Genomic DNA, 15,860 nt, shown 5'->3' on the forward strand with positions numbered 1-15,860 from the left:
CCAGGGCTCGCCCAGAGCGTCCGGGCATGCCCGCTATCGCCTTTCCAGGGCTCGCCCAGAGCGTCCGGGCATGCCCGCTATTGCCTTTCCAGGGCTCGCCCAGAGCGTCCGGGCATGCCCGCTATCGCCTTTCCAGTGCTCGTCCAGAGCGCCCGGGCACGCCCAGCCTCGACTTGCCAGGCCGCAGCCAAACACGCCCGGGCAGGTCCAGACTCGCCTTTCCAAGGCTCGCCCTTGATACCCGGGCATGCCCGGTATAGCTTTTGCCGGGCAAACTTCCCGACATAAATGTGTATATATATTGCTGCCTGATAAACGGGCTTTTCAGAGTACCCGAGTGTGATACATTTATTAAACCTACTCGGACGAATTTCCATCTTTGGTCGCGTCAATTCTTTCAACTCGCGTTGGAGCCCAGCTCCTTCATTGGTGACCTACCGACATGGATACGGCAGTGACGCTTAAACTGCCTACCTTCTGGGAGGCTCACGCGGCTGTTTGGTTCACTCAGGCGGACTCTCAGTTCGCCCTGCGAGGCATCACCGCGGACGACACCCGCTTCCACCATGTTGTGGCGGCGCTCGGTTCCGCCACCGCGGCCCGCGCCTTGAGCCTCCTCCAGCACCCGCCGGCTGCTGACAAATACGACGCGCTGAAGACACTCCTCCTCGACGCTTTCTCCCTCTCACCGGCAGCACGCGCACAGCGCCTGCTTGACCTGCCCGAGCTCGGCGACACGCGCCCGTCCGAGCGCATGGACTATATGCTCTCGTTGCTCGGTGAGCACTCTCCGGATTTTCTGTTCCGCGAGCTGTTCCTTCGCCAGCTGCCTCACCCGGTACGCCTCGCCCTGGCTGGCATGTTGATCACGGATTCCCGCGCCCTCGCCAGGGAAGCCGATAAGATCTCCTCGGCGGGCCAGCACATCGGCGCGGTTACCTGGAGCCCGCCGCCGTCCGAGACGACGCCCACGACACCCGAGCGCCCTGCACGGTTGGAGGCCGAACTGCCGGTGCAACTGGCGGCCGCCACGCCGCACCACCCGCTTCCGACACGACGGCCGGGGCCTCCACCTGACCGGGCGTGGTGTTATTACCACGCCAGGTTCGGACACAAGGCTCGGACGTGCCGGCCCCCGTGCACTCTCGGCAGGTCGGGAAACGGCCGGGCCGGCGTTCATTCCCAGCCATGAGCGCCGGCCACTCGGGCAACTTGCTGTTTATTCGGGACAAAGCGTCTGGGCGGCGTTTCCTGTGCGACACCGGCGCCCAACTGAGCGTCATACCCGCCTCCGAGCAGGACAGGCTGGACGCAGTTTGCGGCCCCTCTTTGGTCGCTGCTAATGGCTCGGCCATACGCACTTTCGGCCCACGTGTCGTCACCCTCTGCTTCGGCAGCCAGCGCTTTCAATGGACTTTTGTTACCGCCAGCGTCCCCGTGGCTTTGCTGGGCGCTGACTTCCTCTGCGCGCACGGGCTGCTGGTCAACGTCAAACGACGTCGCCTTGTCCACGCCGAGACCTTCAGCTCCCTGGCGTGCACAATGAGCAGTTCCGCGCCGACCTAACTGGCGTGCGCCCTCCCGGCAACGAACGAGTTCGCTCGCCTGCTCGTGGATTTCCCGGCCCTCACGCGGCCGACGTTTTCGGCCGTCGCGGTGCGGCACGGGATCGAGCACCACATACCCACTACGGGCCCGCCGGTCTACGCCAGGGCCCGCCGCCTCGACCCAGCCAAGCTCGCCGTGGCGAAGGCCGAATTCGACGCGTTGGAGCACCTCGGCATCGTGCGGCGCTCCGATAGCGCGTGGGCCTCGCCACTGCACATCGTGCCAAAGCCGGGGGGTGGATGGCGCCCGTGTGGCGACTACCGCCGTCTCAATGACGCTACCACCCCCGACAGGTACCCGATCCCGCATATTCAGGACTTTTCCGCCCGTTTGGCGGGACGGGTAATCTTTTCGAAAATTGACCTGATACGGGGCTACCACCAGGTACCTGTCCGGGCGGCCGACGTCCCGAAGACGGCCGTCATCATGCCGTTCGGCCTGTTCGAATTTTTGCGGATGCCGTTTGGCCTCAAGAACGCGGCCCAGGCGTTCCAGCGCTTGATGGACGGCGTGCTGCGCGACCTGCCGTTTCTTTTCGTCTATCTGGACGACATCCTCGTCGCCAGCACGTCCCGCGTCGAGCACCTCCTCCACCTCCGAACACTGTTCGGTCGCCTCAGCGAGCACGGCTTAATTGTCAACCCGGTCAAATGCCACTTCGGCGCGACGACCGTTGACTTTTTGGGCCACCGCATCACCAAGACCGGGGCCGTGCCGCTGCCAACCAAGGTCGAGGCCATCACCACGTTCCCGCGTCCCCGTTCCATCAAGGCCCTCCAAGAGTTCCTCGGCATGGTGAATTTTTATCACCGATTCGTGCCCCGCGCTGCTCAGCTCATGTGGCCCCTTTACGAGGCCCTCCGGGGCAAGCCGGCCAAGCATGACATTGTTTGGTCCGCGGCCATGGACGCGGCCTTCACCAGCGCCAAACGGGCCCTCGCCGACGCAACGCTGCTGGCTCACCCGGTGCTCAACGCGCCCATCGCCCTCACTACGGACGCCTCCAACTACGCGGTGGGCGCCGTCCATGAGCAACGGGTGGACGGGGTATGGCAGCCACTCGCTTTTTTCAGCCGGCAACTCCGGCCGAACGAGTTAAACTACAGCACGTTCGACCGCGAGCTGCTCGGGCTATTCCTGGCCGTTCGCCATTTCCGACACCTCCTGGAGGGCCGCCCGTTCACGGCTTTCGTCGACCACAAGCCGTTGGTCTACGCAATGGCTAAGGTCACGGAGCCGTGGTCGGCCCGCCAGCAGCGCCACCTCTCCGCCGTGTCGGAGTTCACCACGGACATCCAGCACGTCGCCGGCAAAGACAACGCCGTGGCCGACTGCCTTTCGCGGGCCAGCGCGAACGCGGTCCACCTCGGCGTGGACGTCGCGCTCATGGTGGCCGACCAGACCACCGACGCCTCGGTGCAGGCACTCCGCGCGGCGGACACGGGCCTCCGCCTGGCCGACATCCCCTTCGCGGGCACCGTACTTCTCTGCGACGTCTCCCAGGGCCAGCCTCGCCCCATTGTGCCCGTTTCCTGGCAGCGCCGCATCTTCACCTCCATCCACGGCCTTTCTCACCCGGGCCGGAAAGCTTCTCAGAAGCTGGTGTCGGCGCGTTTCGTCTGGCACGGCCTTCGACGAAACATCCGCGACTGGGCCAATGCCTGCACGGCCTGCCAGCGAGCCAAGGTCCACCGCCACACCCAGGCCCCGCTGGCACCTTTCGCCGTGCCTGAATGGCGTTTCGACCACGTCCACGTGGACCTGGTGGGTCCCCTGCCCCCCTCGCGGGGGTTCACCCACCTGCTCACCATGGTGGACAGGACCACCAGGTGGCCGGAGGCCGTGCCCCTCACCTCCACCACCACCGCCGACGTGGCGCAGGCGTTCATCGCCACCTGGGTCGCGCGCTTCGGCGCACCAGCGGACATCTCGTCCGACCGCGGCCCACAGTTCACGTCTGAGCTTTGGGGCGCGGTCGCCCATTCGTTGGGGGTCATGCTGCACCGCACCACGGCCTACCACCCCCAAGCCAATGGGTTGTGCGAGCGGTTTCACTGCTCCATGAAGGCCGCACTCATGGCCGGCCTTCAGGACGACGGTTGGGCCGACCGGCTGCCGTGGGTCCTTTTGGGCCTTCGCACGGCCCCCAAGGAAGACCTCCAGGCATCCGCCGCCGAGCTCGTCTACGGCCAGCCGTTCCGCGTCCCGGGCGAATTCGTGCCCGACGCTACCAGTCCCTGGTCCGCCGCTCGGCAGCGCTCGGACCTCCAGGAGGCCGCCCGACGCTTTGCCCCCGTGCCGACGTCCCGTCGCGGTGGCCCCCAGTCCTACGTCCCCCCGGCGCTTCGCACAGCAGAGTACGTCTTTGTGCGTCATGATGCGCACCGGGGGCCACTCCGGCCGCCGTACGACGGGCCCTTCCGGGTCCTGCGACGGGGCGACAAGTCTTTCATCGTCGACTTCGGCGGCCGGCCGGACCGGATTTCTGTGGACCGCCTCAAACCGGCGCACATGGACGTCGACCGACCACCACGGTTGGCCCTTCCTCCGCGGCGAGGCCGCCCCGCGTCCACAGTTCCCCCCGCTCGACCACCCACCACCACGTCGGACCCCTCCCCACGACCCTCCAGGGGTCGCTTCGGCCGGGTCATCCGGACCCCCCTTAAATTGACCCTGCCGGTGCAGGTCGATTCTGGAGGGGCGTGTGTAGCGGTTACCGCTGGATGCACACAATCGCCTTGCACCGGCCAGAACACGGCCAGACGCGCCTCTCCCGGGCATGCCCGGACTCACTGTTCCCGGGCACGCCCGAACCTCCCGGGCACGCCCGGTCTCGTCTTTCCCGGGCATGCCCGCTCTCGCCTTTCCAGGGCTCGCCCATGGCGTCCGGGCATGCCCGCTATCGCCTTTCCAGGGCTCGCCCAGAGCGTCTGGGCATGCATGCTATCGCCTTTCCAGGGCTCGCCCAGAGCGTCCGGGCATGCCCGCTATCGCCTTTCCAGTGCTCGTCCAGAGCGCCTGGGCACGCCCAGCCTCGACTTGCCAGGCCGCAGCCAAACACGCCCGGGCAGGTCCAGACTCGCCTTTCCAAGGCTCGCCCTTGATACCCGGGCATGCCCGGTATAGCTTTTGCCGGGCAAACTTCCCGACATAAATGTGTATATATATTGCTGCCCGATAAACGGGCTTTTCAGAGTACCCGAGTGTGATACATTTATTAAACCTACTCGGACGAATTTCCATCTTTGGTCGCGTCAATTCTTTCAACTCGCGTTGGAGCCCAGCTCCTTCAGCTCCTTCAATACTATCAATTGCTTCCATACTTGTACTTATTTAGTAAAAAAAAAAGTTGTTAAACTTTTGAAACCCTTACCCCCAAGTATTTGAATTATGTTTTGCCGTTCTTGTGGAGATAGTTGAGTTCTGCCTTTTTTTATTTCTTTGATTGCTTGTAATTTATGAGACTCCTTTTGAGCATCATTTATACTCTTTATTGCACCTGCTACATTTCCCACGGCAGAAGCGGTTGAACCAATTAGGTCTTTATGTTTACGAATTGTTGAACCAATACTCATTGGAGTATCAATTATCCCATCTCCTTTATTTCGAAATTGATGTCCTACACCCCGTTTTCTCTTCGGTTTATCGTATCCTCTACCAAGAAACAGACCTTCACCCTTGTAGTATGGTGAAAGGAACATCCCATCCCCATCTTTTGTAATTTTAAAAATATTTTCCCAACTCGTGTTTCCTCTCAATAACCATTATTTATTTATTAGAAAACTTCACGTAGGTAAATTCTGATGGATATAATTTCTCCATTGAAGGAAATCATATGATTATCTTGGTCAGTTATCCTAAAATTCACTCTATGTATGGTTTTTCCTGACACAGGTAGATAAAGCAGATTTTTCGGTTCCATATTGAATTTATAACCAATCGGGGTTGAATATGCGCTGAATGAAAATATTGAAGGAACTGCGCTCCAACGCGAGTCGAAAGAATTGACGCGACCAAAGACGGAATTCGTCCGAGTTGCTTTATTGAAACAAAACAGCTCAGGTATTCTGACAAGCCCGTTTATCGGGCAGCAATATATATACACATTTATGTCGGGAAGTTTGCCCGGCAAAAGCTATACCGGGCATGCCCGGGTGTCAAGGGCGAGCCTTGGAAAGGCGAGTCTGGACCTGCCCGGGCGTGTTTGGCTGCGGCCTGGCAAGTCGAGGCTGGGCGTGCCTGGGCGCTCTGGGCGAGCCCTGGAAAGGCGATAGCGGGCATGCCCGGACGCTCTGGGCGAGCCCTGGAAAGGCGATAGCGGGCATGCCCGGATGCTCTGGGCGAGCCCTGAAAAGGCGATAGCGGGCATGCCCGGACGCTCTGGGCGAGCCCTGGAAAGGTGAGAGCGGGCATGCCCGGGAAAGACGAGACCGGGCGTGCCCGGGAGGTTCGGGCGTGCCCGGGAACAGTGAGTCCGGGCATGCCCGGGAGAGGCGCGTCTGGCCGTGTTCTGGCCGGTGCAAGGCGATTGTGTGCATCCAGCGGTAACCGCTACACACGCCCCTCCAGAATCGACCTGCACCGGCAGGGTCAATTTAAGGGGGGTCCGGATCCGGCCGAAGCGACCCCTGGAGGGTCGTGGGGAGGGGTCCGACGTGGTGGTGGGTGGTCGAGCGGGGGGAACTGTGGACGCGGGGCGGCCTCGCCGCGGAGGAAGGGCCAACCGTGGTGGTCGGTCGACGTCCATGTGCGCCGGTTTGAGGCGGTCCACAGAAATCCGGTCCGGCCGGCCGCCGAAGTCGATGATGAAAGACTTGTCGCCCCGTCGCAGGACCCGGAAGGGCCCGTCGTACGGCGGCCGGAGTGGCCCCTGGTGCGCGTCATGACGCACAAAGACGTACTACGCTGTGCGAAGCGCCGGGGGGACGTAGGACTGGGGGCCACCGTCGCGGGACGTCGGCACGGGGGCAAATCGTCGGGCGGCCTCCTGGAGGTCCGAGCGCTGGCGAGCGGCGGACCAGGGACTGGTAGCGTCGGGCACGAATTCGCCCGGGACGCGGAGCGGCTGGCCGTAGATGAGCTCGGCGGCGGACGCCTGGAGGTCTTCCTTGGGGGCCGTGCGAAGGCCCAAAAGGACCCACGGCAGCCGGTCGGCCCAACCGTCGTCCTGAAGGCCGGCCATGAGTGCGGCCTTCATGGAGCGGTGAAACCGCTCGCACAACCCGTTGGCTTGGGGGTGGTAGGCCGTGGTGCGGTGCAGCGTGACCCCCAACGAACGGGCGACCGCGCCCCAAAGCTCAGACGTGAACTGTGGGCCGCGGTCGGACGAGATGTCCGCTGGTGCGCCGAAGCGCGCGACCCAGGTGGCGATGAACGCCTGCGCCACGTCGGCGGTGGTGGTGGAGGCGAGGGGCACGGCCTCCGGCCACCTGGTGGTCCTGTCCACCATGGTGAGCAGGTGGGTGAACCCCCGCGAGGGGGGCAGGGGACCCACCAGGTCCACGTGGACGTGGTCGAAACGCCGTTCAGGCACGGCGAAAGGTGCCAGCGGGGCCTGGGTGTTGCGGTGGACCTTGACCCGCTGGCAGGCCGTGCAGGCGTTGGCCCAGTCGCGGATGTTTCGTCGAAGGCCGTGCCAGACGAAACGCGCCGACACCAGCTTCTGAGAAGCTTTCCGGCCCGGGTGAGAAAGGCCGTGGATGGAGGCGAAGATGCGGCGCTGCCAGGAAACGGGCACGATGGGGCGAGGCTGGCCCTGGGAGACGTCGCAGAGCAGGACGGTGCCCACGAAGGGAATGCCGGCCAGGCGGAGGCCCGTGCCCGCCGCACGGAGTGCCTGCACCGAGGCGTCAGTGGTCTGGTCGGCTGCCATGAGCGCGAAGTCCACGCCGAGGTGGACCGCGTTCGCGTTGGCCTGAGAAAGACAGTCGGCCACGGCGTTGTCTTTGCCGGCGACGTGCCGGATGTCTGTGGTGAACTCCGACATGGCGGAGAGGTGGCGCTGCTGGCGGGCCGACCACGGCTCCGTGACCTTAGCCATTGCGTAGACCAACGGCTTGTGGTCGACGAAAGCCGTGAACGGGCGGCCCTCCAGGAGGTGTCGGAAATGGCGAATGGCCAGGAATAGCCCGAGCAGCTCGCGGTCGAACGTGCTGTAGTTTAACTCGTTCGGCCGGAGTTGCCGGCTGAAAAAAGCGAGTGGTTGCCAAACCCCGTCCACCCATTGCTCATGGACGGCGCCCACCGCGTTGTTGGAGGCGTCCGTAGTGAGGGCAATGGGCGCGTTGAGCACCGGGTGAGCCAGCAGCGTTGCATCGGCGAGGGCCCGTTTGGCGCTGGTGAAGGCCGCGTCCATGGCCGCGGACCAAACAATGTCATGCTTGGCCGGCTTGCCCCGGAGGGCCTCGTAAAGGGGCCACATGAGCTGAGCAGCGCGGGGCACGAATCGGTGATAAAAATTCACCATGCCGAGGAACTCTTGGAGGGCCTTGATGGAACGGGGACGCGGGAACGTGGTGATGGCCTCGACCTTGGTCGGCAGCGGCACGGCCCCGGTCTTGGTGATGCGGTGGCCCAAAAAGTCAACGGTCGTCGCGCCGAAGTGGCATTTGACCGGGTTGACAATTAAGCCGTGCTCGCTGAGGCGACCGAACAGTGTTCGGAGGTGGAGGAGGTGCTCGGCGCGGGACGTGCTGGCGACGAGGATATCGTCCAGATAGATGAAAAGAAACGGCAGGTCGCGCAGCACGCCATCCATCAAGCGCTGGAACGCCTGGGCCGCGTTCTTGAGGCCAAACGGCATCCGCAAAAATTCGAACAGGCCGAACGGCGTGATGACGGCCGTCTTCGGGACGTCGGCCGCCCGGACAGGTACCTGGTGGTAGCCCCGTATCAGGTCAATTTTCGAAAAGATGACCCGTCCCGCCAAACGGGCGGAAAAGTCCTGAATATGAGGGATCGGGTACCAGGCGGGGGTGGTAGCGTCGTTGAGACGGCGGTAGTCGCCACACGGGCGCCATCCACCCCCCGGCTTTGGCACGATGTGCAGTGGCGAGGCCCACGCGCTATCGGAGCGCCGCACGATGCCGAGGTGCTCCAACGCGTCGAACTCGGCCTTCGCCACGGCGAGCTTGGCCGGGTCGAGGCGGCGGGCCCTGGCGTAGACCGGCGGGCCCGTAGTGGGTATGTGGTGCTCAATCACCGTGCCGCACCGCGACGGCCGAAAACGTCGGCTGCGTGAGGGCCGGGAATTCCGCGAGCAGGCGAGCGAACTCGTTCGCTGCCGGGAGGGCGCACGCCAGTTCGTTCGGCACGGAGCTGCTCATCGTGCACGCCAGGGAGCTGAGGGTCTCGGCGTTGACAAGGCGACGACGTTTGACGTCGACCAGCAGCCCATGCGCGCAGAGGAAGTCGGCGCCCAGCAAAGCCATGGGGACGCAGGCGGTCACAAAAGTCCATTGAAAACGCTGGCTGCCGAAGCAGAGGGTGACGACGCGTGGGCCGAAAGTGCGTATGGCCGAGCCATTAGCAGCGACCAAAGAGGGGCCGCAAACGGCGTCCCGCTTGTCCTGCTCGGAGGCGGGTATGACGCTCAGTTGGGCGCAGGTGTCACACAGGAAACGCCGCCCAGACGCTTTGTCCCGAATAAACAGCAAGTTGCCCGAGTGGCCGGCGCTCATGGCTGGGAATGAACGCCGGCCCGGCCGTTTCCCGACCTGCCGAAAGTGCACGGGGGCCGGCACGTCCGAGCCTTGTGTCCGAACCTGGCGTGGTAATAACACCACGCCCGGTCAGGTGAAGGCCCCGGCCGTCGTGTCGGAAGCGGGCGGTGCGGCGTGGCGGCCGCCAGTTGCACCGGCAGTTCGGCCTCCAACCGCGCAGGGCGCTCGGGCGTCGTGGGCGTCGCCTCAGACGGCGGCGGGCTCCAGGTAACCGCGCCGATGTGCTGGCCCGCCGAGGAGATCTTATCGGCTTCCCTGGCGAGGGCGCGGGAATCCGTGATCAACGTGCCAGCCAAGGCGAGGCGTACCGGGTGAGGCAGCTGGCGAAGGAACAGCTCGCGGAACAGAAAATCCGGAGAGTGCTCACCGAGCAACAAGAGCATATAGTCCATGCGCTCTGACGGGCGCGTGTCGCCGAGCTCGGGCAGAGCGAGCAGGCGCCGTGCGCGTGCTGCCGGTGAGAGGGTGAAAGCGTCGAGGAGGAGTGTCTTCAGCGCGTCGTATTTGTCAGCAGCCCGGCGGGTGCTCGAGGAGGCTCAAGGCGCGGGCCACGGTGGCGGAACCGAGTGCCGCCACAACATGGTGGAAGCGGGTGTCGTCCGCGGTGATGCCTCGCAGGGCGAACTGAGAGTCCGCCTGAGCGAACCAAACAGCCGCGTGAGCCTCCCAGAAGGTAGGCAGTTTAAGCGTCACTGCCGTATCCATGTCGGTAGGTCACCAATGAAGGAACTGCGCTCCAACGCGAGTCAAAAGAATTGACGCGACCAAAGACGGAATTCGTCCGAGTTGCTTTATTGAAACAAAACAGCTCAGGTATTCTGACAAGCCCGTTTATCGGGCAGCAATATATATACACATTTATGTCGGGAAGTTTGCCCGGCAAAAGCTATACCGGGCATGCCCGGGTGTCAAGGGCGAGCCTTGGAAAGGCGAGTCTGGACCTGCCCGGGCGTGTTTGGCTGCGGCCTGGCAAGTCGAGGCTGGGCGTGCCTGGGCGCTCTGGGCGAGCCCTGGAAAGGCGATAGCGGGCATGCCCGGACGCTCTGGGCGAGCCCTGGAAAGGCGATAGCGGGCATGCCCGGACGCTCTGGGCGAGTCCTGAAAAGGCGATAGCGGGCATGCCCGGACGCTCTGGGCGAGCCCTGGAAAGGCGATAGCGGGCATGCCCGGACGCTCTGGGCGAGCCCTGGAAAGGCGATAGCGGGCATGCCCGGACGCTCTGGGCGTGCCCTGGAAAGGCGATAGCGGGCATGCCCGGACGCTCTGGGCGAGTCCTGAAAAGGCGATAGCGGGCATGCCCGGACGCTCTGGGCGAGCCCTGGAAAGGCGAGAGCGGGCATGCCCGGAAAGACGAGACCGGGCGTGCCCGGGAGGTTCGGGCGTGCCCGGGAACAGTGAGTCCGGGCATGCCCGGGAGAGGCGCGTCTGGCCGTGTTCTGGCCGGTGCAAGGCGATTGTGTGCATCCAGCGGTAACCGCTACAATATTGTATTTGTTCTTATTCCATTGTTATAAGCACCATCAATCAAATCACAGTGAATTAATACCGAACTTAGACCTGACGATATTTGAACAACATTATCACTGTGAAACGTCTCGTTAGTTTCAATCCTTTAAGAGGAGAAACCCAATAGCTCTCTGAATGAATTATCAATCGTGAAATCAACTTTATAATTATTGTTAAGTCTAATAGTTGATTTTGATGTATATTTTTGAACATCTATAACAATTTTTTTTGGTTCATCACCATAGTCAACATCACATCACGTCCGGTTCTCTCATAAGGTGAGCCATTTCAGAAGATATTTGGGAAATCTCATCTGCTCCGGGTGAAACTGTTATAGTTTTGTATCCGCTTCCTGAATTTTAACTAAACTTGTTATTTTTCTCCGTGATATTAAAAAGGGTATTGTAAATTTCCATAGACAATAACGATGCCTCATATTCTTTTGTGGAGTCAAGTTGTCGTGGGTATGGGAATGAAGCCGTGTGATCACTTGTGAAATTATAACTGAGGATTGTGCTTCTCATCTTATTTAATATCGGATGAAATATCTTTGTATTGACATTTATTAATTATTTTCATATTCATCAACTGATCTAAAATGGCTGATGCTTCATTAAAATATAGTCAATCTGACTTCTTCGGGATAGTCATTCTGACTTCTTTTGGATAGTCAATCTGACTTCTTTGGGATAGTCAATCTGACTTATTTGGGATAGTCAATCTGACTTCTTTGGGTTAGTCAATCTGACTTCTTCAGGATAGTCAATCTGACTTCTTTGGGATAGTCAATCTGACTTCTTTGGGTTAGTCAATCTGACTTCTTCAGGATAGTCAATCTGACTTCTTCAGGATAGTCAATCTGACTTCTTTGGGATAGTCAATCTGACTTCTTTGGGAAAGTCAATCTGACTTCTTTGGGATAGTCAATCTGACTTCTTTGGGATAGTTAATTTGACTTCTTTGTTATTGTCAATCTGACTTCTTCAGGATTACCAATCTGACTTCTTTGGGATATTCAATCTGACTTCTTTGGGATAGTCAATCTGACTTCTTCAGGATAATCAATCTGACTTCTTTGAGATAGTCAATCTGACTTCTTTGGGATAGTCAATCTGACTTCTTCAGGATAATCAATCTGACTTCTTTGGGATAGTCAATCTGAATTCTTTGGGATAGTCAATCTGACTTCTTTGTTATTGTCAATCTGACTTCTTCAGGATAATCATTCTGACTTCTTTGTTATTGTCAATCTGACTTCTTCAGGATAATCAATCTGACTTCTTTGGGATAGTCAATCTGACTTCTTTGGGATAGTTAATTTGACTTCTTTGTTATTGTCAATCTGACTTCTTCAGGATAACCAATCTGACTTCTTCGGGAGAGTCAATCTGACTTCCTTGGGATAGTCAATCTGACTTCTTTGGGATAGTTAATTTGACTTATTTGGGATAGTCAATATGACTTCTTTGGGATAGTTATTTTGACTTCTTCGTTATTGTCAATCTGACTTCTTCAGGATAATCAATCTGACTTCTTCGGGAGAGTCAATCTCACTTCTTCGGGATAGTCAATCTCACTTCTTCGGGATAGTCAATCTGACTTCTTCTGAATAGTCAATCTGACTTCTTCAGGATAATCAATCTGACTTGTTTGGGAGAGTCGATCTCACTTCTTCGGGATAGTCAATCTGACTTCTTCAGGGTAATCTATCTGACTTCTTTGGGATAGTCAATCTGACTTCTTTGGGATAGTCAATCTGACTTCTTCGGGATAGTCAATCTGACTTCTTTGGGATAGTCAATCTGACTTCTTTGGGATAGTCAATCTGACTTCTTTGGGATAGTCAATCTGACTTATTTGGGATAGTCAATCTGACTTCGTGGCAATAGTCAATCTGACTTCTTTGGGATAGTCAATCTGACTGCTTCGGGACAGTCCATCTGACTTCTTGGCGATAGTCAATCTGACTTCTCCCGATAGAAAATCTGACCTCTTCACGATAGTCAATCTGACTTCTTTGCGATAGTCAATCTGACTTCTTGGCAATAGTCTTCTTCAGGATAGTCAATCTGACTTCTTGGCGATAGTCAATCTGACTTCTCCCGATAGTCAATCTGACCTCTTCACGATAGTCAATCTGACCTCTTCACTATAGTCAATCTGACTTCTTTGCGAGTCAATCTGACTTCTTGGTGATAGTCTTCTTCAGGATAGTCAATCTGACTTCTTCAGGATAGTCAATCTGACTTCTTCGGGATAGTCAATGTGACTTCTTCAGGATAGTCAATCTGACTTCTTCAGGATAGTCAATCTGACTTCTTCGGGATCGTCAATCTGACTTCTTTGGGATAGTCAATCTGACTTCTTCACGACAGTCAATCTGACTTCTTCATGATAGTCTTCTTTGGGATAGTCAATCTGACTTCTTCTCGATAGTCTTCTTTGGGATAGTCAATCTGACTTCCTTGTGATAGTCTTCTTCGGGATAGTCAATCTGACTTCTTTGGGATAGTCAATCTTTCTTCTTCACGATAGTCAATCTGACTTCTTTCGATAGTCAATCTGACTTCTTCGGGATAGTCAATGTCACTTCTTCGCGATAGTCAATCTGACTTATTTAGGATAGTCAATCTGACTTCTGGTACCTGTCGAGGCCTGGTTCGCGATGAAAATTTAAGACTCCTTTATAAAACGCATCTTGCATTGTGGGTAAAATTGCACAGTTTTAATTTAGTTGTACAATCCCAACACATTTAGAACATATTGCAGTAATTGCATTTCATTTGTCCAATTTCTTTTTTGAATTATCAGGTTTGTCGAGAGCTGTATGGCGGTGGTGACATCTGCACAAATCAGACCCAAGAAATAACCAGCCAAGTGCAATCTAAAGCTTCCTTAATTTCTTTCCTTTGTGCCACTTCCATGAGTCTTCCTTCGGTCCTTGTATCCCTCTTCTTGGGTTCTTGGTCAGACCGAACAGGTAGACGCCTTGTCATGGCTCTGCCATGCATTGGGGCCGCACTCGGGGCTTTGACCCTGCTCATCCAAGCCATGTTCATGGAATTACCAGCCATGCTCACTATTTTTTCATCGGCCTGCCAGGGCCTGCTGGGTGGTTACGTGACCATGATACAAAGGTGAATGATCTATTGTGTTTTTACAGTGTATTAGCATCCTTTATTTATGTTGCACGAATATTACATATTCTTCTTCTGTTGCTCACACTATTGTCAGTACTGTACATTATTCAGATGAGTGTGCAGTAAATTCTGCTTTTAACAACATTTTCTAATACAATGTGTTAGAATTTTATCAAGCGAACTTTAAAGATCTCACTGTTCTTTTCGCAAGGAGTAGGCAAGTTATTTCCTGAAACAATTACAAATTCCTGCCCTGACTATAGCTGGGAAGGCAAAGGCAAACCACCAAGTGTGATGCAGTTGCAGTTACTTTTGCAGAGCATTGAACTTGAATTAGAGGAGAGCACCACAGAGGGATTTTGTCATAATTTAATTACCTCTGCGACCTAAGGTTGATGAAGGTTGTGTTTTCACCCCTGGTTGGTACTTGAAAAATGGAAGATTTTAAAAGTATGTTGTTTGGGCTTGTGCATTATGCAGTCTGTCTGTCTGTCTAACTCTCACTCACCTACATGTCACAATTTTAAACCGATCTTCACGAAACTTCACCAGATGTTAGAGTTGCTCACAAAGAAGAAGCCTATCGATTTTGAGGTCAAAGGTCATCTTGAGGTCACATTTCTAAATTGTCATTTTTCATCCGATTGACTTGAAAGTTGAACAGCATTTGTATATTGAGTCACTAAATTGGGAAACCAACTACTTTTGTGGTCAAAAGGTCAAAGGTCAGCTCAAGGTCTGAAAGTCAAACTTCCAAAATCATCAATTTTCGTCTGAAAAGTCAACAATTTTCATCCTATTAACTTGAAAATTAAACTGCAATTACATAGTACATCACTGAATTGGGAAACGAACTATTTTGAGGTCACAAGGTCAAAGGTCAACTCAAGGTCAAACTTCTAATATCAATTTTCATCTGAAAAATCATCAATTTCAATCCGATTGACCCGAGCTTTGATAAAGATTGTCAATTTTAATCTTTAGGAAATGGACAATTTGATGTATCCATGGCAACTTTTTATTTTGGGGAGGGGTGGATTTTGCAAGTATCGTGCTCTGCATGACATCTTTCTTGTTTGTTTATCTGTTTGTATGTGAGCAGGATAGCTCAAAAAGTTAGACAAATTCGGACGAAATTTGGTGTACAGTTTGGGTGTGTGACAATAATAATCAAATGATTCGGTTTTGGTGAAGATTCGGATCTGGATACGATAATTTTTTAATTACCTCTGCCACCTAAGGTTGGCGGAGGTTATGTATCTGTCTGTCTGTTTGTTTGTTTGTTTGTTTGTCTGTTTGGACGCAATTTGGTGGACAGGTTGGATGAGTGACACAAACGAAATGATTAGATTTTAGTGAAGATCTGGATCTGGATACTATAATTGTTTCAGTGATTCTTCACCACTGAGAGCTAGGGCCAAAACAATATATAGCAGGATATATCAAAAAGTTATGGACGGATTAGGACGAAACTTGGTGGACAGGTTGGGTGTGTGACCAGAAATAATTGATTCGATTTTGGTGAAGATCCGAATCCAGATCCAGTCTATCGATGGGATAAAAAAACGTAAACTGTTCAGCCTAGCGGAGGTATGCCCTGTACCAAGTGCCTGCCATTCTATTTCTCCATGGTTACATGTTTTGAATGCGGTTTTGAAATGAGGCCCTTCCCCATGAAATCGTTTTGGGCCATTCACAACAAATCCGGAAACCTTTCAAAACTACTACCAATCCGAGACAAAGCGACACTCCCTGAACAGGATACTTGACTGAACGTGGCAATAACTTGTAACTTGTTCAGGCTGCCGGTGATAACTCGCCAAGTTTTTATGAGACACTTGGAGCTTTAATGTCCATCAACGACCAGTGATGGAAAACTTTTAAC

The 15,860-nt window shown here is 55.7% G+C and overlaps 1 protein-coding gene across 3 annotated transcripts in view; it reads left to right on the forward strand.

Moving 5' to 3' along the window:
- The window catches only part of LOC137437612 (proton-coupled folate transporter), a 129,273-nt gene that overhangs the window by 32,947 nt on the left and 80,466 nt on the right, over positions 1-15,860 (forward strand). For all 3 annotated transcript variants that reach the window (XM_078766089.1, XM_068132083.2, XM_068132082.2), the window contains one exon: positions 13,647-13,972. In XM_078766089.1, the coding sequence (XP_078622215.1) occupies positions 13,758-13,972 (215 nt within the window). In that variant the 5' untranslated portion in view covers positions 13,647-13,757. The remainder of the gene's footprint in view (positions 1-13,646; positions 13,973-15,860) is intronic.

Source organism: Myxine glutinosa, chromosome 12 (genome assembly GCF_964187855.1).
Source record: "Myxine glutinosa chromosome 12, kmMyxGlut1.1, whole genome shotgun sequence".
Classification (NCBI taxonomy): Eukaryota; Metazoa; Chordata; class Myxini; order Myxiniformes; family Myxinidae; genus Myxine; species Myxine glutinosa.